At 35.1% G+C, this 24,460-nt stretch overlaps 1 protein-coding gene across 1 annotated transcript; it reads right to left on the reverse strand.

The window, feature by feature from the left end:
* Window positions 1-1,530: 1,530 nt before the first annotated feature.
* On the reverse strand, window positions 1,531-23,831 carry LOC143382170 (short-chain dehydrogenase/reductase family 16C member 6-like). The gene is made up of 6 exons (XM_076836118.1): window positions 23,511-23,831; window positions 18,907-19,038; window positions 11,011-11,110; window positions 10,247-10,391; window positions 3,468-3,593; window positions 1,531-1,657 (listed from the first exon to the last, which is right to left on the reverse strand). Exons 1-6 carry the CDS (start codon window positions 23,829-23,831, stop codon window positions 1,531-1,533), a joined length of 951 nt encoding a protein of 316 aa, XP_076692233.1.
* Between the last annotated feature and the right edge of the window lie 629 nt (window positions 23,832-24,460).

The raw sequence follows: 24,460 nt of genomic DNA on the forward strand, positions 1-24,460 counted from the left end.
ATTTAGAGATAAATGACCACTTGAAAGATATTTGTTAGACAAAAATATATTAATGCTCCTGAGACATTAAGGAAAATGTAGAAAGTGCTTCGAATACTTATTTTTGAAGGCAGAGAGGTGTCAAAATTTTAGTGTTTCTAAAATTTACTAATGAAGCAATTAAAGTTTCATTTCCTTAAAAATACTACTTGTTTAGAATGTTTCATTCTTCTATTAGTTCAATATTTCTCTCTTTCCTTTTTCAAGTTAAACTATGTTGTCTTTGTATGTCCTCAGTAAAAGGATTGATCTTATGTACTCACTCTTTGGTTGTGTACTCACTCTTTGGTTAAAAGAATGTATCCTGTGATGTTCTTGAATTTTCAATTTTTGGTTTTACCATTACTCATTAGCTCTTGAACCTAACAGAGGCAAAATTAGATCGATGTTTAGTGATCACAGCTCAACCACTATCCCTACGGGGAAGGTATCAATGTAAGCAATATTAATGAAATGGCAGCATGGGAGGTACACATTCTCATGACTTTAAATGTTTAAAAATTTGTGTATTCCCATATAAATGACTTGAAAGAACATTTCATTGAGTCTATTATAAAAATAAGTTTTGCTCACAAACCAGTAATTAATAGAAATCTAATGTGTACTTTTTTTCCTAATAGAATAAAGAAAACTAGGAATTGTTTGACACATTGGGATGCAAATAGAATTGGTGAGTTACAGATTTATTTTATCCAATGAGCAGGTTTGATCCCACTAAGGCCTTCATGTGATCATCTAACAGAAGGGTTAATAAGCAATACAAATAAGACTTCACTTTTTGAAGTAAACACTATTTTTCTTAATTACAAATTATGTGTCTTTAAATCTGATGTTGAAAATTATCAGCAGTAAAACTGATTTATGGGGTCATTACTTAAAATTATCTTTTTTTTTCCTAAATGCATTCCTTTCTCTTTCTTTCTTTCTTTCTTTTTCTCTCTCTTTCTCCTCCCTCCCTCCCTCCCTCCCTCCCTCCCTCCCTCCCTCCCTTCCTTCCTTCCTTCCTTCCCTGTATTGGAGATTGGAGAGGGGCACTCTACCACTGAGCCTGTTTTTTATTTTTCATGTTGAGACAGGGTATTGTTAAGTTGCAGAGACTGGATTCCAACTTGTAATCCTCTTGCCTTAGACTCCCAAGTAACTGGGATTACAGACATACACCATCCCACCTGCCTCCTAAAAGTATCTTATATTTCTATTTTCAAATTAAATTAGAGGCCAACTTCATTAATATGTTTTTATAACTAAATGCTCAGAGTCTATTGAAAAGGCTATGATGTCCATACTTACCAGACTAAAAATGATAGGAAAAACCAGATAGATAATTTAAATGCTTAGAAAAATATCAGTGTGTCAATTGTGTCCTGGAAATAAGGGTGCCACTTTTGAAAGCTTCAGTGATTCTTAGTAGCCTGGACACTTGAAGCATTAGGAGGAATTCCAAATAGTCTAGCATTTTAACACTTTTTATTTGATTTATTTGAAGCTTAATTACTGGCATTTTCTCTCCACTTCTTCCTGAGGTTTATTTGCTTCCATTCTCCCTTTGAAAGAATCCATGCAAGTATCTGCTCCAAGGTACTCCCCAAGGACGATCATCATTTTTGGAGATATTAGACTAGAGAAAAACATAGAAAAAAGTTGTGACCTTTTACAATCCTTTCAGTAGTTGAAGAGACTATATTGCAAAGATTAAGTGAAAATTCCACAAAGTTTGAAATGTCATGATCTATGTTGTGCAACTGTCCCATTAGGGAGGGATGGACAGAGAAGTGTTGCTGTCACAATTAGTTGAGGGCCATCAATACTCTCAATGTTGTCCATCTTGGCTCCACCTTGGAATCATCCCTTTAGTTTTAAAAAGTACCAATTAATTCATATATCACACTCATTGGTTCTTTCGAAAGATCAAGTGGCCCTGGACTTACTGTTATGCATACTTATTTACTAGACTAGTAAACAGTAGCTAAAACTAGAAAGAAAACCAAACAAATTAAGCAGAATATCTGGGCTTTGGCATCCAGAGATCTATAGTATCAAATGGGACCCAGGTGATTCCAATGTGCTCCTGAGCTTTTTGATGATAGAAGCTGTATCTTCAGATTACTTTTGTTTACAGCAGCCCATTGGTTCTCAACTTGACTCAGCAAATATTTTTGGATGCTTATTACATGTTAGGTGCTGTCCTAGGCAGGAGCACAAATGGGAAGCAATTCAGAAAATGTGTTTTGTCCTCAGGAAAACTGTAAGCTGGCCAACAGCTACAGTGTGATGTATGAATGCTACAAGAGGAAGGGAAAAGCATCAGGGCATCATACAATGCAGGATCTTGACCTGCCTAACCAAGTGGGCAAGCTAAGGATGAATAGGAAATATGTGGAATGTATATAAATAGGAAAGAAAGTATGGTATTTGCCAACAATATAACCCCAAATGCTTCAAAATCTGAAGCTTTTTGAGCACCCACATGATACCACAAATGGAAAATACTATACCTTATCTGACAGATCATGATCAAATGCAGACAGAGTAAAACTATTGTACAAAATTTCCTTCTGCTATTTGTTTAAGGTGTACATGAAACAAATAAATTTCATGCTTAGACTTAGGTGCCATCTCCAGGATATCTCATTATGTATATGCAAATATTCTAAAATCTGAAAAAATCTGAAATCTCAAAGACTTCTAGTCTGAGGCATCTCGTGGATGGATGGAAACAATCTTTACTTATAGCAGGGGAGGAGTGCATCCTGATAGAAAAGCTTTGTAATCTGTTGGGAAACTGGTTTAAAACTACTCTAGCACACATTAGCTGTTTAATCATGCAACATTACTTTCTTTAAACTTTGGATTCCCTAAAAATGATAAAATTCATGCAAAACTGTCAGTGCAGTAACTGGCACATAAGCCTCCATTGATGTTAGATGTAAGCCTGGGTTGGAATCATCCATGAATATCCCAGAGTTTACTGGACTGACCTTGTAGGAAGTTGTAGAAACTGTTTTACTAAAATAAATGAGGAATTTTTCAAATACTTTTAATATCTTCCTAGCAGAACATTCAGGATTTTAACCTTTCTTTTTGAAACAGAACTCTACTCAAATAATTGGTTGAAAACAGAAATGCACAAAGCAAAAACAGAAAAGCAAAACCTCCCAAATAATTCAGATGACATTTGTTTCTGTACTGAAACAAACAAACAAAAAACAAACAAAAAAAACGTATGCTCTGTAAGGCCTAAATAGTGGTTAAATTTTGTGTCTGAAGTAATCAAGACACAGCTAGCAAGAATCCAATAAATTGTCCTTGTGCTATTAAAGTTCTTCCTCTCATCTTTTGAAAAATGTGAAGTTTCTCAAAGAAGTAGCAATGCTTGAGCAATTTGTTTACAAACAACCAAAGGGATATTGAGATCATTATTAACTTACTGCTTAAGGACAACTGCAAAGTATGCAAATTTGGGAATTAGGAGGTAAACTTGTTCCTCTAAAATAGCATTGAAAATTTTTTGGGCCACATACTCCTGATCCAGTAGAGGTAATAGAAATGGATACCTGGAATAACAATAACAAAAGTTATGTCATTAGAGTGGTATTTTTTTATAGTCTTTATGAGCATCAATTATTAAATTCAGACATGGGATTATAATAGGTTGCTTTAAATAGTCAAAAAAAGAGTAAATATTAGGGATTGCTTTGTGTTTTCTCTCCAGGCCAATATTAGGAACAGTGCTAATATATTTAATTTCCTCTAGTGAACTTCTTGCCTTTGTTTATTTTCTGTGTTGTGATGATCTGAACAAATAAAAGCAATTGTTTTAAGATTTCTTTGTATCTTTCTTCTTCCCAAACTTCAAATAATTGTGCACTATTAAGTAATAAAATAGTAAATTTAATTTTATCAAAAAAGTATCTTGAGCATGTGTAATGTATCGTTTTAGGTTGACCATTCTTAAGCATTCAACAGAAATAAATATGATCCAATAGGAGTTGAAATGTATGAGAATATAAATATCCTACAAAGTAATACCTTGTTATTTTATACTTTTATGTACTCTTTCAATTATTAGAACCATACTTGTTAGAGAAATTTTCTTTATCTCAGCTGATTCTTGGAATCTGATTAATTTTCCATAATTGAGTGTTGGCAGTCTTTATTACGTTATTCTCCTAAAAGTTTCTTAGAACTTGAGCGTAAAGGTTTCTAACATTTTTAAAAAACTATAACATCTAGGTCATTTTACCCCAATTGTATACCATTTCATTATTATTGACTTTTCTTTTTCTAAACATTTTGTATTTATCTTTTATGTGCCTAGGAACCCTGAGTTCATAAGAGTCATCAATTAACATCAAGGCACTACCTTATCCTGGCTGGCCACATTCTTTCTGACCTTCACAATCTAATTGTAAACAGCACTTTATGAGTTATTATTATCAATTCTTACTAATATTGTTATTCTAGTAATAATGTTAAGAAAATATGTTTTTAAAATATATTTTAAAATATATGCATGCTGTATTTACACATGTATAAACTATATACGCACTTACATTATTTATATATATGTATACTTATATATATATATATATATATATATATATATATATATAAAATATTCTAAGTCTTATAAAGACTGTCTAGTACATGATTTATAGATAATAATAAAGTATGGGCTATTTTTTCTTATAATTCTGTGGGATCAATTACTTCTCACAGGATGCTGAATTTTGGCAATACATTTATTTTATTGCATGGATAGACTGTATTTGAATTTTTTTTTTGTACCAGGGATTTATCTCAGGGGCACTCGACCACTGAGCCACATCCCCAGCCCTATTTTGTATTTTATTTAGAGGCAGTGTCTCTCCGAGTTGCTTAGAACCTTGTTTTTGCTGAGGCTGGCTTTGAACTGGAGAAGCCTCCCCAGCCACTGGGTGTACTACCACACCTGTTGTCTATTCATTGTTTACCTGTCTTGAGTCAGTTTTGTTTGCTTGTGTCTCCTTAGGAATTTTCCATTTCATTTAAGATATCTAGTTGGTTTGCATGTATTCCCTTATGATACTTTCTCTTTCTGTAATGATAGTAGTCACGTCCTCTCTTTTACTCTTTTTTAAAAAAATTTTTAGTAGTTTCAGTTTTTTCTAATTTCTTTCTTGGACAGTCTAGCTAAAGTTTTTTATTTTTTTATTTTTGGTTGTATATGGATACAATACCTTTATTTTGTTTATTTAGTTTTTTATGTGGTGCTGGGGATCGAACCCAGTTCCTCATTCTAGGCAAGCACTCTACCACTGAGACACAACCTCAGCCCTAAACTTTTGTTAATTTTATTGATTATTTCAAAGAATCAGCTTTTAGTTTCATTGATTTTTTTGTTTTCCATTTCCCATTTAGTTCATTTCTGCTACACTATTCATTATTTCTGCTCACTTTGGATTTAGTATGTAGTTTCTTAAGGTGGAAGATTATTTATTTCGTATCTTTCTTCTTTTTTAATGTCATTTACAGTCATGAATTTCTCTCTGCTTTAATTGTATCTCATAAATTTTGTTATGTTGTATTTCTACATCTCTATAAATTTCCCAAATATTCTTCTGCTTTTGATTTTTAACTTCATTCCATTTTAGTTGGAGAATGTTCTTTGACTTCATTCCTTTCAAGCTTACCGATGGCCTATCCTGGAAAATGTTCTATATGAACTTGAGAAGAACATGTACCATGTTCTTGTAGAGTAGCATATAGATGTCCATTAGGTATGCTTAATTTATTGTGCTCTGTGCTTATTTGAATTTTTATTTATTTATTTATTTTTGGTACTGGGGATTGAACTCAGGGGTGCCTAAAATTGAGCCTTATACTTTTTATTTTGAGACAGGGTCTCACTATGTTGCTTAGGGCCTCGCTAAGTTGCTGAGGCTGGTTTTGAACTTGTGATCCTTCTGCCTCAGCCTCTTAAGTAGCTGGGATTACAGGTACGCACTATAATGCCCAGCTGTTCTGTGCCCTTTAGATCACAGGAATATCTGTTTAAAAACTATATGTTTTAAGTTATTCTCTTAGAGGTCTTTCTAGGGTATATAATATGTATCTTAAACTATCAGAATCTACTTTAGAGTTATACTGCCTTAATTTTATTTCTATATAGCTGTTAGTTTTTCTACTATAATGCTATATTATAATATATTATGCCAATATATGCCATAAGCCTGATGATACATTGTTTTAGTTATCGCTTCTTAAGTTTTATATTTGCTAGAAGCTGAGAAAGTAAAGGAGAACAAGTATATATAACCAGAAGTTTAGAAGAAACTATATAATATATACTTCTGAACATTCTGGTTCTTTTCCTCTCTTCCTGTGAATTTGAGTTAGTGTCTAGTGTCATTTCCTTAGTCTAGCACAGCTTTATTTCCATGCATCTCATTTGTGCTCTTAATATAAAAAATATAGCATTTCTATACATTAGAGGTCCAATAATACTATTATGTTCAGATTTACTCAATCATATTTATAATCAATTAATTTAAGAAAGGAGAATAAATACACTTTTGTACTACCTTTTAAAAACAACCTATTTAATTGCTATTACAAATACTCCTATTTTTTTTTTTCATGTGATTTCAGATTATTCTCTGGTTTCACTTGTTTTCATTCTGAATAATTTCCTTTAATATTTCTTGAAAAGTTGAGTATAACAGTGAATTCTCTGCTTTTGATTCACTTTCATTTTTGGCTTCATTTTTGAAATATAAATTTGCCAGATAGAAGATTCTTGGTTGAAAATTTTTCTTTCATCACTTCAAATATATCATCCCACAACCTCTTGGTTTCCATTGTTTCTGTTAGGAAGTCATCTGTTAATACATTTGGACTCCATTGCATATGATGAGACTTTTTTATTCCCTTTTGCTTCTTGCAAAATGATGATGATGATGGTGATGATGATGATGATGATGGTGATGATTTGTCTTTCAGCAGTTTGATTATGATGTGTTTGGGGTTTATCATACTTGAAGCTCACTGATTTTTAAAAAAAATAGTTGTACATATTCATGCGATTCATTGTTATATATTTGAATATGCATACAGTATTAAATGATAATTTGGTTAATATCACTCCCCAGAATAAATTAATTTTTATCAAGTTTAGGAGGTTTTCAGACATTGTTTCTTTAAATATTCTTTCTGCTTCTTATATTTTATCCTCTGTTTCTCTTATTCTCATCTTGTACATGTTTATGTATTTAACAGTGTCCCAAAATTTCCCTGAGGCTTTGTATTTTTTATTTTGTTTTTTCTTTCTTTTATTTATATAAATTTAAGCTCACTCATTCTTTCTTCAGCCACCCAAATCTGTTGAGTTTCTCTAGTGAATCTTTTCTTATGGTTATTTTTTTCCACTCCTAAATTTACAGTTGTTTTTTCTTTCTACTTCCTATCATTGATATTTGAAAGAAATTTTCATCATGTCTTCCTTTCATTTTTAAATATGGACTCCTTTAGATCTTTGGATGTATTTATAATAGCTCTTTGAAGTTTGATGAGTGGAATATATGGGCTCCCTTCACGATAAATTTTTATTGCCTATGTTTTTCCCATGTATGGGTCATACTTTCCTGTTTCTTTGTATATCTTATGATTTTTTTCTTTAAAAGTGGTTAGAAAATATATTTTAGCAACTCTGAATAATACTTTCTCATGGGGATTGTCCTCATGGTTGTTTGCTTCTTTGTGTATTTAGTAGTTTTATTGAACTAATTCAGGGAAGTCTGTCTACCCCTCCTACTGTCAATGTGTAGCTTTTATGTCATCCCTTAGAGATATAGTCTTGGTCATGCACAGAGTTTTCAGGGATGACTATAGATTTGAATAGCAAGTTTTTACTGTCTCATTTGTTGATCTTCTAATTAACCTGGTTTGCTTCTTCTTATATCACATCCAGCTCCACAATTTGCTAACTAACCAATTACCTTTCTCAACAATGTTATAATTAATGATGTTATCTAACTAAAGTCAGATCCTGTAGCAAGGGAAGAGAGATGAGTGTCTTTGAGATTTGCTTTGACTTGCACCTAGTGGAACTCCTATGTTATGGAGCAAGAGAAGGGGGTGATCACTCCTCATCAATTACATCACACAAATTGTCTGTATCAATCAGGATATGAAAGTTGGAGGAAATTCGCAGGAAGTAGTGGTGCTATCCAGATGCTGCTACCATTCATTATAGATTTTCCACAGTCTGGGTGGATAATATCTGCTATATTAACTTTTTGGTAAACTTACCTGAAATTGCTTCTGTATTAAGAAGCTTGGGAAGATGGGAACTGAAACTTGACTGCTGAGCTTATTAGAGCAGTTCTCTTACAACAAAGAGCTATTTTAGAAATATAAACTGCTCTCTTCACCAACAGCCCATCTCCAGATATTCTGTACCTACTGAGGGGGGTGGGGAGGTGAAAGGACCAACCCTGTCTGACTGAGGTTATTCACCTAATATGGATCTTCTACTGCATGGAACTGTTGAATGTGAGATAAACCAACGTTCACCGTTCACCTGTTGCCAAACTACACAGTGTAGCTCTTCTGCTCTGGGGAGCTGAGGAAAGGTGAAAATAGCCACTTGGTGGCCAAGTCCATTGAAACAGCTATCCTACAGGCACAAGTGTAGTCTTTAGCCCCACATGTCATGACCTCCAGTGTTCTTACTGAGCTTCTATAGATTTTTGTTGAATAAATGCTTCTCAATTCGTGCCATGTCCTTTGATCAATCTCCAGAAATTTTAAATGTTTATCTTTGCTAATATTGACCAGCTTAATAGATGTCTCTTTGGTAGAAAGTTTTGCTCTTTGTATTCTGTTGACTCATTACCACCTGTCTTCTTTTTTTCTTTTTTTAAGTAAGAACTAGTTTTTTTTTAAAAAAATATTTTTTTAGTTGTAGTTGGACACAATATCTTTATTTATTTTTATGTGGTGCTGAGGATTGAACCCAGTGCCTCACATGTGCAAGGCGGGCGCTCTACCACTGAGCTACAGCCCCAGCCCTAAGAACTAATTTTTAATTTATTTACAAACATCACCAACATTTAACAAAAATTCAAGTAATAAAAAGACAGTGAAAAGCAACTTTCCCTTTTATCCAAGATCCCTATTTTCTTTGGAGAGAAGCACTGTTATGAATTTCTTGGGTAGGTTTTCAAAAATTCCATGCATTTACAAGCTTGCATGAATATGTGTATTCTTGTAAGCACATGTGTATTATACATCCAAATGTATGCCAGACACAATCAATAATCATATGTATGTGTACACAAATTTTATGAATCTATAAAGTACTCCATTCCTTGCTTCTTTCACTTAATGAATTTTAAACATTCTTTAGAATCCCAAAGACATCTAGGGAGGAGAGATTGCAAAGTGATTAATAGAAAACTCAAGAGCAAGTTACCTTGGATTCAGATTCAGCTCTTCCCCCTAACTTTACCACCTGTTTTCCAACCTTCTATTTAATTTTATAGCTTCACTAGATAACTAAATAGCCTCAATTTTCTTTTAGCTAGGATTTTTGTTGGTTGTTTCTCTTTCCTACAAATATGACTGATGCATGTCATTTGGATTTGTTAGTTCCTTTTCTAACAATTGTAATAACTATACTAGTTCTCATTTTGAGTGTAAACTTTTGAATGTACTATACTTATTGGCTCCCTTGTGTTAAAGCTCTATTATTTCATTTATATTATATTTTGGATTATTTTAGATAAATATATCTTTTATACTGAAATACCACTCTGCAACACTTCCCCCCATATATATTAATACATCTTACAAAACATTTTGTTTAGGGATACTTACATTTTAATATTCTTTTTAGGAAAGAAATTATCACATGAGCACTATAATGTTAAATATTTTAATAAGTTCTCATTATCAATATCTCTGTTATGCTTTAATATCCTGATTAGTATTTCAGAATAAGTTCTTAGGATCCCATAAAATTCATAAATATATTATTATACTTAAATTAAAATAAATTTATCAATTTCATATGTATTAAAATTTTTTCTTACATTAGCCACTCAGAGTGTATCTTTTCTTTTCCTGTCCATATAATCATCCTGTCAAAACTTCAAATGACCAGATGATAACTGACATACATTAGAAAATTATTATAAGAGCAAGGATATTATAAGAGTCTACTTACTTGGTTGTGCAGCCCTCAAACATTCCAGTTTTGATAAAATAGGGACAAACTAAGGTGAATTTAATGTTAGTTTTCCTTGACATACTATATTCAAGGAAGAGAGACTCAGCAAAGCCAAAGGCTGCAAATTTACTTGCAGAATAATCTGAAACAAAGTGAGGAGTTATCATTAGTAAGAGAGTTGACAAGTTAATTTGTAGAATTATTGTTATTATTTTAATTTTTAAAATAAAACTCCTTCTCCTTTGTCTGGCTTGTGCTTGAGGACAGAACATCACTGTTAAAGTCATGTGGCCAAACTCTCTAGTCTTATATGCCCAATAAAATTTAAATTCTTTCTTTCAGTACCAGAGACTAAACCCAGGGGCACTGAGCCATACCTCTAGCCCTTTTTATTTTGAGACAGGGTCTTGCTAAGTTGTTGAGCTGGCTTTGAATTTGTGATCCTCCTGAGTCACTAGGATTACAGGCATGTGCCACCACGTGTCTGGCTGAAATCACTTTAAATTCTTTTAACTCAAGAAGACCAATGAACCATTAACCATATTCTTCTTCTTCTTCTTTTTTTTTTTTTTAAGAAGACGATGCTGCAGCTGCAATTATAAGTGAGGCAACAGAAGGGAATACTGGCACTATAAATAGAGCCAAATTTTCCTGGGATCTTTCCATGGTACACAAAGTGCTTTTCTCTATCTTGGGAGAGTCCTAATTCTGGGTGCTGTCAGCTTGGAAATACAAGCAACATAATTAAATGAAGTGCTTACCTGATAGTCCACTAGTACCGACCATTCCAGCTATACTTGAAATACAAACCAAGTGACCATGATTAGCTTGAAGCATTGCAGGAAAGAAGGCCTTACAAATCTGGAAGATATAAGCACACTGTATCAGCATTTTATTATTTATTACTTTACTTGTTTGGTATTTGATGAGTTTATTCTTCATTTAACAAAATATTTCACCCTCGTGATACATTAAATTTTGTGTCAGTACAAAAGTAGGAGACTTATAGTCACTGTTCACAAGAAACTTAGAGTTTATTATGTGTTCATCTATAAGAGATATTATATGATTTCTTTTTCCTTTTGATAATTGAATCAAAGGAGATGTTTACATTTATGGTTGACTAAAAATCTTAAAACTTAAGTTTTTCAAGCATGCTAAGCTCATCAATATAGTTTTTAGCAATTTGTATTGAAATTTAATTGCACTTAACTTCCAGACTTTATCATAAATGAGATTCAACATCACCCCCAAAGATTGAAAGAATGGAGAAATTGCTTGAGAAAAGGCAAAGTTCAATGAAAGACAAACACATCCTGTCAAGTAAGGTGTTTTGGAATTGCCTTCTATGTCTTAGATATATTTTTACTGATTTTGGTGAACTTCATTCATTCATCATTAAGTAAAATATTAAGCCAATTTTCGAATCCCTGTGTCATGGAAACATCTCAGTTCTCTTATCCTTGAACTTCAGAGGTTTTCTCAGGAAAACATTTCCAGTATTTCTTTCCCCAATGTTGAGTCCTTTTGTCTATAAAGTCTGTTCACAAATAATTATGTAAATTTTCTTAAATAAGGCAGAGATACTAGAGCATCTAGAGCGGCATGCTAGAGCATTTTCTAATAATCTTGTCTAAGGCCATCTCTTGGGGGGCAATGCAACTTTGACTAGTAAAATTAGAACCCAGACAACCTAATAAAATTAGAGGTTAGCGTGTAGGAAACTAATAGGTGTGTTCTTTTGGTCTCATAGAAAAGTTAATGCCAGAGATAAGGGTAAGATCATGCCAGAGGTAAGATTATTAAAACAATCTTATATTAGTGATCCTTTTCCTGGGACAGTATAAATCCAGTTCTTTGTATAATCATTTTGTCAGCTGTATTAGTCTGTTGATTCTCCCATAAATGCATTCAATCAAGGTTTGACAGTGCCCATCATCTATTCTTCTGAGATTTTTGATTTTAATAGTGCTAGCATTTCACATTTATGGACAATCTGCCCAGATGTGCTCACTTACAGAGAGTAACCACCCTAGCAAAGAGTGGCACCTTTGCTTTTGAAATTCTCTTGTCTTACTACTTTTGTTCTATAATTGCTGAACTAATGGATGAATTTCTGCTTAGATGCAGACAATTGGCCTCTTTTGATATTTCATGTTCAATGTAATATTGATCATAGGTAACTGAAATTGTGGAAAGCAAAATTGTGGATTAAGTGGGGATTACTATGTAAGAACCTATTTATGTTTGTAGCTTTATATATCACTGGAGAACTTTTTTTAAGAACATTTTGAAGATGAACTGATCATAGAAACCCATAATTTTTGCTCACTAGATGTATTTTATCATTAGAGGGAAGAAAAAGGATGTGAATAAGTGTTGAGTTAGCAATTCGTTGTCAAGATTGTATTTGATTATTTGTAAAGTATTTTTAATACCTGGAAAATTGATTGACAATTATGTATGGATCCAGGTTTACACATTATCTATAATCATAGTAATGTGTGAACAAATCAGACTTGTTTGATAAACAGACATATCTTTTCCTTGATTTTATCATGTATGGTATATAATGCAAACAAGCATCAGATGTGCTTGATTTTATCTTATTGCATTTATAGTTAAATAAACTCTTATTTTTCCAGGAAGAAGTCCAATAAATGAGTTTCCTACATTTTTTCACAGTGGTTTGTGGGTCAGATAGGTTACCTCTCTTTCCACAAAACATTTCAGATTATGAAGAATGCAAACATGTATCCAGTTAAATTGAATTACAAAAAATGATGACTTTACTATAAAAAATAATGTTTTTGAACTGCAGATAGTAATGTAAATTATTTGGACATAGATATTTGTGTTGTCTTTTATAAGTTGTCAGTTTCATCTCTTTGACAACCTTATAATATTGCCAGTGATGGTGTTGCTCTGTCTTGCCAACTTTAATGAGTAAAAGATTTGGGGCTATTAAGTTGGGTAAATTCATGAGAAATATTTGGTCACCTATAACATTTTAAAAGATGTTAAAATTTATAGAGAATAATTATCAAGTCACCAAGCACAACTGTGACTTGTTCTTGTAAAGTTTCAAATGAGATGCTAAGTCCATTGTTGTATCTTATATTTTAATATGATGATAAAGTTAATTACAAAGTTATTGTTGAAAGCTAAAAATGATATTGTTACAGAGATATCTGTATATTTTTCTATGTTTAGGTTCATACATTTATTTAAATGTTCATTAAAATTAATGAGCAAAAGAAACTTATTTATAATAAAGGCGAGGGACCTGGTAACTTAAAATTGGTCCTGTAGTATTCAGTCTTCTATAAACAAGAAGTGTGAGAAGATCATTCTTTACTTTTACATGATCTTCAAAGATAATTATCTGTGAAAGATAATAGAATTATTATCTTGTCAGAATATACTTACTGGAGCACTTGTGCCCTGACTCAATTTTGTTATGCTTTTGATAAATAAATCAGATAAATAAAATTTGAAAAATCTGAATTCACCTAGTCAATATACTGTTACCTGCTCTTAGGTGTACTTGAAAACAAAATAATTGTCACTCTGGTTATTAAGGTAGTCAATTGCAACTATTCACTTATTTATTTATTTAGAGATTGGGTTGTACTATAGTGTCCAGGCTAGTCTTGAGCTCCTGGACTCAAGCAGTCCTCCTGCCTCAGTCTCCTGAGTAGCTGATACTGCAGGTGTGTACCACCATGGCTGGCTCCAGTTATATTTTTATTTTAAAAATACAACTGCAGCCTGGTGTGGTGGTGCACACCTGTAATCCCAGCAACTCAGGAGGCTGAGGCAGGAGCATTGTGAGTTCAGAGTCCATCTCAGCAACTTAGTGAGCCCCTTAGCAACTTAGTGAGAACCTGTCTTAAAATTTAAAAATAAAATAAAAAAGGGGGAAAAAACAAGGTCTGGTGATGTGGTTCAGTGGTTAAGCGCCTGGGTTCAATCCCTGGAACCAGTAAAATAAAATACAACTGTAGAGATGCTTTTGCATTCAAAGTCATTTTTGGCACTTCTTAGGTGACCAAAGCACCAAGACTTGTTCCCTTAGTTTGACATTCTTGACACGGTAGTTTGCAGTTGCATGGGTGTTGGAAACAATGGGGTATTGAAAGACCTAAGCAATTTCGTTCTGCTTGGGATCTTATTTTGCTCTGAAACTTAACCTCTGACTTATTGTAATCCTAAAGTCAAGAAAAAACCTACAGAAAAGCTCTATGGAAACAGTTCAGTTCTGGGAAAAGCCGCAGATAGGCCAAGATAACCACATATCTGAAATTCCAGATGGCTTCCACCTAAGTGTGGTGACCAATATCTAAACTAGATAGAAGCCCTGCAGTTTGGCACGTACTCCCCTTGCGACATCCTCACGGTTTAAACCAATCAGTTTAAATGAATCCCCCTCTTGTAGTGACCAATCCCTCCTACCCAAGTTGTTCCCGCCAGTGAATGTGCTAATCGTGTTTTAAAATTGTTATTTGATTTTCCCGCGGTGTGTGATGATTTGCTAGGAGATGCTATGATGTATGTGGATGTCCCTGCCTTCTCCAAAGAATGTATAAAATTGCTGCAAAACCTGGGCTCTGGGCCTCTTAGCGTCACCTGTTGCTGTGTGTGTGCGGAGGACCGAGCTAGCTCACAATAAACACCTCTTTGCTGCTTACATCGATCTTGGGTCTCTGGTGGTCTTTTGGGGGTCCCGAATTCAAGCATAACAGTATATTTGGAAGGCTCCACATTTTTTAATTAGCTTAACCTTATTTTAGGACCTGTTCTGAGGAAGTGTGAGGAAAAAACTGTCAAATCCAAATGAGAAACTCAGTCTTTTTCCTAGTAAGTTTGTTAATACAAATATGCTTCATCCAAGACCACACACTTGCCCAGATGGGTAATTAGGCTCTAGTGATTTGTCTGAGCTCTCATTGTAATAATTAACCAAATCTTTATAAAAGAGTTATATCATACACCCTAAAATCAGTTTCTACTTTCTTCTATTTTGTTTTATCCTTGGTAAAGGAATTCTCTGGAAAGTTCCCCTCATCATATCTAAAGGCTTCTCGTCGTACAAGCTACCAGACACTGCCTTGTGAAAGCACAGTTCAGAAAGACACTAAAGCTACACTGCAGTGTAGACTGTGCTGGGGAGTTGATTCACTGGGACACACTTCGCAGGGTGAGCTGATGTTATCACTGTGAGGAGAACCATACTCTCATGCAGGGTTTGAATCTGATCCATGGAATCTGTTTAGTTCATAACCCGAAGGCTATGAAAAAATACTGTGAGCAGGACTGGACAGAACAGAATTGATTATACAATTGCCCCTTAGTATTGAAGGATGATTGGTTCCAGGTCCCCCATGGAGACTGAAATCCAGAGATACTTGAGTCCCTTATAAAAAATAGTATAGTATTTACATATAACCTCTATTAACCTTGTATCCCTTAAGCCATCCCTGAATGACTTATGACACTAAAACAATGCAGATGCTATGTAAATAGCGATTATGCTGTATTGTTGTGGGAATGATGACAGGAATAAAAATCTATGTATGTTCAGTACAAATGAAATTTTCTTTCTTGAATACTTTCAGCGTATAGCTGATTGAATCTGTGGCTATGGAAAGAAAACTGTATAAGGCAGGATTGTGGAATCAACAAGAGACATATGATGTAGTCTATGTTGTTTTCTGATGGGCACATGAGGAAGTACTTTGTCTTTCTTCTTGATCTATTTTCTAATTCTCTATTTAGGAAGCTATACTTATGCAAACTGGATTGAAACTGTTTTTGAATTGTATTTAATACAATTGATAGCCATCTCTCCTGGGGAAATCTTAGTTTAGATTTATGAGCTGATTGAATCATCAGAAGAATGTAAGAATGATCTCATAGTTGGAATTCAGGTGAATGTTGTCAAGATGGATTAAACTTAGAATAGCATATGAATGAAATTTGACCTTGTGTAACCTCACTAAGATATGTTGTATCTATAGAGAATAGAACCATTTCAAAGATAACTTGAAAGATATTCACTACCTTGGTCCAAAAACCTCCTTAAAACAATAGGCAGATGCTGTTACAATTACTGTCACTGAGATTCTTCATCTTTTACAATGATGGACCTATTTATGTATGGTCAGTAAGAGTCTGGCCTGCTTTTTGTCAGGATATAATTGAAAAGCTTGATAATGCAACCAGTTCATAGGTGTGCCATATTAGGAATAAATTTCATTTATGTTCATAGTTTGTGGAACCAAAGCCTACCATGGTAGCTTCCAGGAATCTAGACAGATACCTGCTCTGTGGCCCATAGGTCTTCACCCCAACTTATAAAAGAGATCATTTCCTGGCAGGCCAGGAACCTTGGTGGGTTTGAGGGATGTTAAGAAAAAAAGTAAAACTCTTACTAGCAGAACTACAGGCAAAACCTGGTAGAGCTAAATTTTGGTTTCCTCACTTTGGAATCGGTGAGCTAATAAGAACAGTAGAAATATTTTTTAAATATCGCAAATTTTGCAAATGTCTGAAGATTCCTTCCGTAACTTCAGATGGAAGTCGTTTCCTTGATTTTTGTGGTTGCTCATATCATCTCTCTTAATTTGCCTTCTCCGAGAAGGCTTATGTGTATTTGTTGATACCTTATACTGCTAAACTATGTAAATGATTCAAAGCAAACAACAGAACCTGCACGTGCTATAAACGTACAAGATCAGTGACTACGAGAGGCCAGAAGAATGTGAACGATCTCCTATTTGAGTCAGGTTAGAGAGAATATGGCTTGTGAAAAACCCTCAGATGAGACAGAATTGGACATGTCCTGGGGTTTAATTAGGACTTTTGAACTATAGAAAGTGAGCAGAAAGTAGAGAGTATGAGAGATGGGAGACAGGGGAGGATAGTCCACCTCTTGCCAGGGCACCCAGGCCATGACAGGTACCTGTTATTCTAAGCGTGTTTGGAAACATGGAATGTTTTCTTAGTAAGGAAGTGAAATGACTTTATGAATGCTTTGAAAAGATCACCTCACTCTCCTATGAAGATTGGTTAGATAGCATCTCTATTAAAGTCAAAAGGCCATGAAAATCTGTTGGTGATGGAGAAGGAGAGCTTGAATCAAGGTGGCAGGAATGGAGAGAAGTTCACTTGAGTACATTTTGCAGGAACAGCCAAAGATGTAGGTATTACAGGAAAGGGGAAGAAGCAAAGATGATTTTTAGATTATGTGAATGGATTAGGATCGACTGACTCTATTTAACCACAGGACATTTTTCTCTTCCAAAATAATGTTCTGAGATGGTATGGTACAGGGAGGCAAATCAATGATTTTTACTAATATTTATGGAGAACCCTTTATATGCCCAGCACTTTGTTAGGTGCTGAATTAGTATTAGTAAAAATCAGTTGTTGGACTCCAACAGAGGTTCTCATTGGCTTCCTGGTGACTAAGAAAGAAGATTAAAGAAATAGTTGTAAGGCCTATGGAGAGTATACAAAAATGTTGAGTGGAAAAAGGGAGGAACCAGTGGACACCCAAAACAAACCTATTCCAAGATCCTTCACTCAGAGAACAGAGGACTTTCCCCACTCATCCTCCTGTCTTCTAAGGCCCTGGTTTCTATCCCCCATACCTTCTACATTCTCCATCCAATCCTGCTTCCTGGATTTTTTTTTCCCCCATCACAGCATTAACACCTCTGGTAATTGCAGCCACCTTTGTCCTCTTACCTATTCTCTAGGCTGCGCTCTCCAAAGCATTAAATAGCCTCTCGGCATCCGTGTCTACTTAAATATGCATTTACATGAATTAAATGACAAAGAGCTAAATGATTAGCCCCTCAGTTCCATCAATCACATTTCAAGTGCTCAGTAGCCATAGGTGATGAGTGGTTACCCAATTGGGAAGATGAAGAATACTTCCATTGTCAAAGACTGTGCTTCTGGACAGTGCTGTTCATTTACTCCAGGCCTCAGGGAAGATGCTCCTGAGTTAACAATACACTAATTTCCCTCTGTAAAGAAACTTTCCTTCCTCTCACTCCTTCCTTTGGCAAGCTTCAGCTACCACCTACCACTTGAGGAATTCATTTCAACTCTTTGGGCCTCAGTTTCCTTATTTGTAAAATGAGAATGAAAATGGTGTCATGGCTGAACATGAAATTAAAGAATTCAGAATGGTGTTTGGTATAGAGTAAGTGCACAGTAAATGTTATTCCTCTTGCCTTCATTACCTTTGTTCTCATAAACATGTCTTCCATGTACCTAAACCACCACTCTAAAAACATCCTTCTTCTCCTTTCATGAGCTCTTCTTTCACTCATGGACAAATTGGATCTATGCACATTTCAATATGCATTTACGGTATTAGATTTCTGGACAACCTAATCAGTCTTGAGATCATACTGGAGAGGGTGGAGAGAAAGAGAATTTCCCTGAGAATTTGAAATAGGGCAAGACCAGGAAAAATCAAGTTAAATGTAACAGGGTCAAATTTGTTAAGGATGAGAACCCACGGGTCTATGAGGGGAAAACTCCTAAATGGTATATTCACCGACAAATGTATGAACAGTTGTTTATAGAAATGCATACTTACCACGTAAAAGCAAATTAAAAGGGGGAGGGGGGAAAATTACCCAGAAATGAGAGATGGCATTGACATAAAATGATCTTTCCAGCATGTGATCTGGAATATCCAGAAAGGGCTTCCCTGTTACAATGCCCGCATTGTTAATGAGGATGGTCACATCACCAACTTCTTTTTTAACCTGGCCAGAAGCAAGACAAACATTAAATCAATTCAAGTGGTAAAGGTCATTTTGATATTTATTCCCCCAGAAAATATTTTTCTTCATTTTATTTGTGAGTAGTCATGCACACCACATAATGACATTTCAGGCAATGATGGACCATATACAAAATGGTGGTCCCAAGATCATATTGTCTACTGATGCAGTAGCTCTTCTAGTTTGTGTAAATATACTCTCTGATAATTGCACAGTGATGGAATCACCTAACACTGCATTTCCCAAGATATACTCCTGTGGTTAAGCAATGCATGACTGTGGTTTCTTTGAAACTAGATATTTATTTTTATCTTGTATAAAGAAATTCAGCAATTTTAAAGTAATTTTATGATTGACTCTATTTTTTAAAAAAGCGTATTTTAATTTGACAAATTTATTTAAAGAACCCTGATTTTATTAGTTTTTTTTTCTCAGCCTAGCTGATGTCTGATGATTGCTTCTGTGTGTGTCATTTCTCCCATCCCTCTATGAGAAGGTGCAGGAGCACATCCCATCCTCCTAAACCTGACCGGTGCTTGGAATGAAGATATGCCAAACATGGATGTGTTTGACCCAGTATCCATAGACTTCTATGATACTGTGCACTTTTCTCCAAAGAACTGACTTAAATCTACTTAATAATCTGTTACTGATACTTTCCCCAGGTCCACAGTTGGGCTGCTGCCATTGTGCCTCTTCCATTCTCATGCCTCCTCTCCTGGAGACCTCATTTTCCCTGCTGGCTTAATTCACAATGCACCACAAGCCCCACTTGGAGAAAAGCATGCTCCAGGAAACACTGGAGGAACTGTTTTTGTCTCATCATTTTTTTCTGAAATTATGGCTTCGTGGGTGACATTACTAAATCTGATCTGGGGCAAAACATGAAGCATGTTTGAACACTTTGAAGCCTTTTTTTTCCCTTCTGAATTGAATATTATGGCAGATATGACAATCTATTCCTTTATTTCAATGAAGCAGCATTTCCTGCCCTGACGTTGTTTTCTAAGGGGTCCAGGCACTGCTGCTATTTGTTATATAATATGCTTTGGAGAGATAAGGTAACTATTGCTGCTGATGTCATTGAGTGGAGCAAGCTATGAAAGGGAAAGTTAATATTGCTGAACTGATGTTGGTCTGGCTCTTCTGCTTTGGAGAGAGGTAGGACTTAGGAAAACATCCCCAAGAGGGTAACTTTTAAAGAAGGCCATCCTATTGGCTTTTTGAATGAATCAGTGTGTACAAAAGCTCAATCCTAGACCAATGAGAAGGGTGTCCAAGTTGTCAAGAGACAAAGAGAGAGAATCTCTGGCACAAAAACAATTCCTAAATTAATCAATTAATTATCTAATTAATTAATTAAAAATTAAGAAAGACATAGTGGTCATGTTATATAATCCGAATTGAAGCCCTGAGTCTTAGGGGCACCAGAGGAATTTTACTTAGATCAGGGGATTTAATTTTCCCTGTATTCTGAGAGGCAGTTTAGGAAGGCATTATTATCTTGGATTATGGATGAGGAAACAGAGGTTCTGAGAAATTAAGGTTCGTGTCAAGTGATTCACAGCTTTTGAGAGGAACAAAGATTCACATCCAATTTCGATTCACACATAGAAGTTGTTTTCACCCCAATTTACTACTCTTTAAATAGCCAAAATTATTGCCGTAATAAACCTCATGCATGTACAAAATGAATATTAATGATTAGACCTGGAAATCTGGGAATAAATGGTGAAGCTGATTGTTTTAACCGAAGCAAATTATTTGTATATAGTTTTCCTATGTTGGAGACAAGGAGGATAGCTCAATCTAATTTTGAAGTGTTAATTTCTATGCCACTTGAGAATCCTGTGATTGCTTTTTTAAAGAATATTTTATTTTGAGACAGGGTCTTGCTAAGTTGCTTAGGGCCTTGGTAAGTTGCTGAGGCTGGCCTTGAAACTCAGCCTCCCATGCCACCGGGATTACAAGGGTGTGCCACCATGCCTGGCTCCTGTCATTGTTTTTTAAGTTTCCCACAAATTTCAAGGATTTGGGTAATGCATGCAGTTTGTTGCAACTGTTGCAGGTAAAGTTTAATACTTAGCATTTGGACTTCTTGGGAGTTGATAAGTAATTGATAAGTAGTTGACTTAGAAAAATGCTATTTATAGGATCATGTGAAAAAAGAAAAATTTCAGATACGTTGAATGATGACAAATAATTTTTGATTAAAGGCTTTAGGTGGGTTTTCTACTAGATATCAAGAAAAGAAAGGTTTGTTGGGAGACAGAGAGGGTAGAGGTTATCATACTTTTGAGAATCAGGAAAAGGTTATGAGGGGCTCTTTTTTTCTCATGGATTTGTTGATTACCTGGAGGGGATACAACATGGGTCCTGATGTTAGGAGGATGGGGTCACACTTCAGCTCTGTCACTTTATCTCCTTATGATCTAGTTTAGGTCCTTAAACTCTCTTTGCCTCTATTTCATCACTGGTCAAATGGAGAGAGTAGTAGTAGTATCTATTCATTGTGAAGATTATGTAGGATATGATTCAGGAGAAAAGATTTTTTCAAGGCTTTTAGTCTGGCTAGTACATGGTATTGGGAAGGCAGTCCCTGCCAAGCAGACTTTATCCTTGAGCTCACCCCAAGGATGTTTATATGGGAACTTTTACTGTCACATTTCTTTCCCTTTTTGTAAAACGAGGACTGACTTCGATTTTTCTTGCTCCATAGTAAAATACATATAGGGAGCAATAACACACTTATTTTTACGAGCTGGAAATGAGTTATGAAGACCAACTTCATGTGGGACACCCCCCCTCAAAAAGAAGAAAGTAATAGAAAGTGAAGAATGAAGGGGGCTTCAGAAGGTCAATGTCACAGAGTAGTGATTTCATTATTTGTGTCACCATTTTTAAAGAATTTTTATTGGTAAGTTATAATTGTAGATAATAATGGAATTCATTTTACCATATTTTTACATGCATATAAAATGATTTGATCAATCTCATTGAATGAATTGATAAATGAATTACAAAGTAGGACTTAGATTGCCAAAGGGAAGGGTAATCCCTTGGGGATTCTCTTATCACATTGTGTGCACTTTAGCTCTGTACTGCCTGAGTTACACCGTTGGCTCTGCCAGTAGCTAATTTTATACTCTTGTGATGCTGCATAGTCACTCAGTCCCTTGAATCTTCCTCATTTGTTAATGTGATGATAATCATGATATGTACCTAAGTAGATTGCAATGTGCTGATGGAGTTATTATGTGCATAAATTTCTGTTTGTAATGCATTTAGTGCAGCTGCTATGTGTTTTGTTTTGCTTGTTTATGATTTTTTGGGGCTATCCTAACCCAGTTTTGTGGCCTTGGCTAGAGGCTGATTGGTTTTCCTTCGTGAGCAGGCAATTAAGTCCACATATTCATCACTTCCCTTTATTGGAGTTTCAAACTCTGGGATATTATATACACACCCCAATCATCCCAGGGCCAGCAACCAGAAAATCAGGATAATTCCTATGCCTTAGAGCCTCTTGAAATTATTAAAATTATCCAATCTTAAACCTGTTCGCCCTGCATTGCCTGTTCTTTTCCCTGGAAACCACAATAAAGGCATATGCCTGTAGTCCCCACTCTTCCTCTGTCTCATAACCCACACCCCTGCCAATCCAGTGGTTCTGTATGCTGTGCTGTTTTCCCCAGGGAACTGTGAGTTTAACAAAACTGTAGAATTCTATCCTGTTCCTCTCTCTTGATTTGCATCAGTTGCCCAACACCTTATCTCATGGTTAAAACACTCAGGAAAACAATACCATTGTTTTAAAAGTACTATATAACTATATAATTAATCTTAGCTATTATTATTTATTAATATTCAGTAAGAAGTTAGAACAAATGTCAATAGGTTATGTCTAACAGGAAACTTGGTCTACCAGTATGCTGAATGCTTTTACCTTATGTTCCATGTTATATATATTTTCAGAACTTGATGATAATGGAATCATCACATGATGGAATGGAATCTAAGTGGCATTAGAATCATAAAACATAGAAAGTTAAAACTGGACATCATCTTGAATTTCATCTGGGTCAGTCCTTTTGTTTTATAGATAAAGAAACAAGGATGTAGAAAGGGAGAATAACTTTGTAAATATTGCACAAGCAACGAGTAGCAAGCCAGGAGAGTGCACAGTTTCTACAAACTCCTGACAGTGAGTCACTGAGCAAAGCAGTCTGGCAACACTGGGCTCTGAAGGCTGCTCAAGTTTCCACTTGCAGTTTTGTATGCTCTGCTTATTTTTGGAGGTCCTACAGTCAGACTTCTGACATGCAGAAGCAAGTTGGAGACACATATAGATTGTGGGGGGAAGCGTATGACAGATGACTTTCTTCCTGTCTTTGTAAAAAGTGCACAGTAGATGCAATATTCTTGAGCATCAAAGCAAAGAACACGGGTCAGCTTACCTGATCAGCGACGCTGTAGACCTCTTGCCTGTTGCTACAGTCACACTTATAGGCAAAGACTTTCACACCACCCTTTTCTTTGGCCAGTCTACGTGTTTCCATATTGCTCTCTTGATTAATGTCCCAGAGAACTAAAATGGCCCCGGTGCGGGCAAAATGTAGGGCTAAGAGCCTCCCAAGTCCACTTCCAGCTCCTGTTATAAGTACAATCTCACCAGCAACATCTTTTTTTTTCCTGGGAATTATCTTGAAAGCTACAGATTCTAAAAAGTAATACAGAAATTTCCCCAGAAAAATGGCGGTGTCTACCATCGTACTCATGTTGAATGACTGAAGAAAATGATGTCCTGATAAGGAAAAAGGGAGTTGATAAATTCATGACATTACAGCAACTGCAGTGCATATGAATTAATCAGAGCAAGGGAATTTACCTTTGACCACCATACTTTTGACCTGTTATTTTAGCATCAGTTGCCAAAATTGTTGAATTTTTGTTATATAAGCAATCATTATGAGATTATTTTATGTTAACAAGAAACTTCCAGATTTTTAGGGTACTTTACACATAATATAATTTGACTGATAGGTGGGCCACAGATTGCTAGGGCAGGTTTATAGTTAGGGACATAACATCTTTGTGTCTTGACTCATCTGGACTTATGGGACAAGTAAGCCAATTCTTTGGAACAAGTAAGCCAATACTCCAGGCATTTTTTCTATTATATGAATACAGTTGATGATCTTACGTCTAACAGAGATTTGTTTTCCATTGGGCATTGATAGCATATATAGGTAATATTGTAATACAAATAAAACCATTAACCATTTTTATTTGCTCACCATAATACCTCTTTGTGACAGACAGCCCACAATAATAATTATAATTATTGCAATTTTATAGTGAGGACACTACAACAACAAATATTGGGCAACTTTATTCATGTATACAC

This window comes from Callospermophilus lateralis, chromosome 16, assembly GCF_048772815.1.
Source record: "Callospermophilus lateralis isolate mCalLat2 chromosome 16, mCalLat2.hap1, whole genome shotgun sequence".
In the NCBI taxonomy this organism is placed as follows: Eukaryota; Metazoa; Chordata; class Mammalia; order Rodentia; family Sciuridae; genus Callospermophilus; species Callospermophilus lateralis.

What these genes read in the sequence shown, in the direction of transcription:
- LOC143382170 (XM_076836118.1), bottom strand. Translation starts at nt 23,831, where the DNA reads ATGAGTACGATGGTAGACACCGCCATTTTTCTGGGGAAATTTCTGTAT. An exon ending in CGGTACTAGTGGACTATCAG is followed by an intron (nt 10,392 to 11,010) that starts GTAAGCACTTCA and finishes ACTTTGTTTCAG; the next exon opens with ATTATTCTGCAAGTAAATTT. An exon ending in TTTGCAGTTGTCCTTAAGCA is followed by an intron (nt 1,658 to 3,467) that starts GTAAGTTAATAA and finishes GTTTTTCTCTAG; the next exon opens with TCTAATATCTCCAAAAATGA.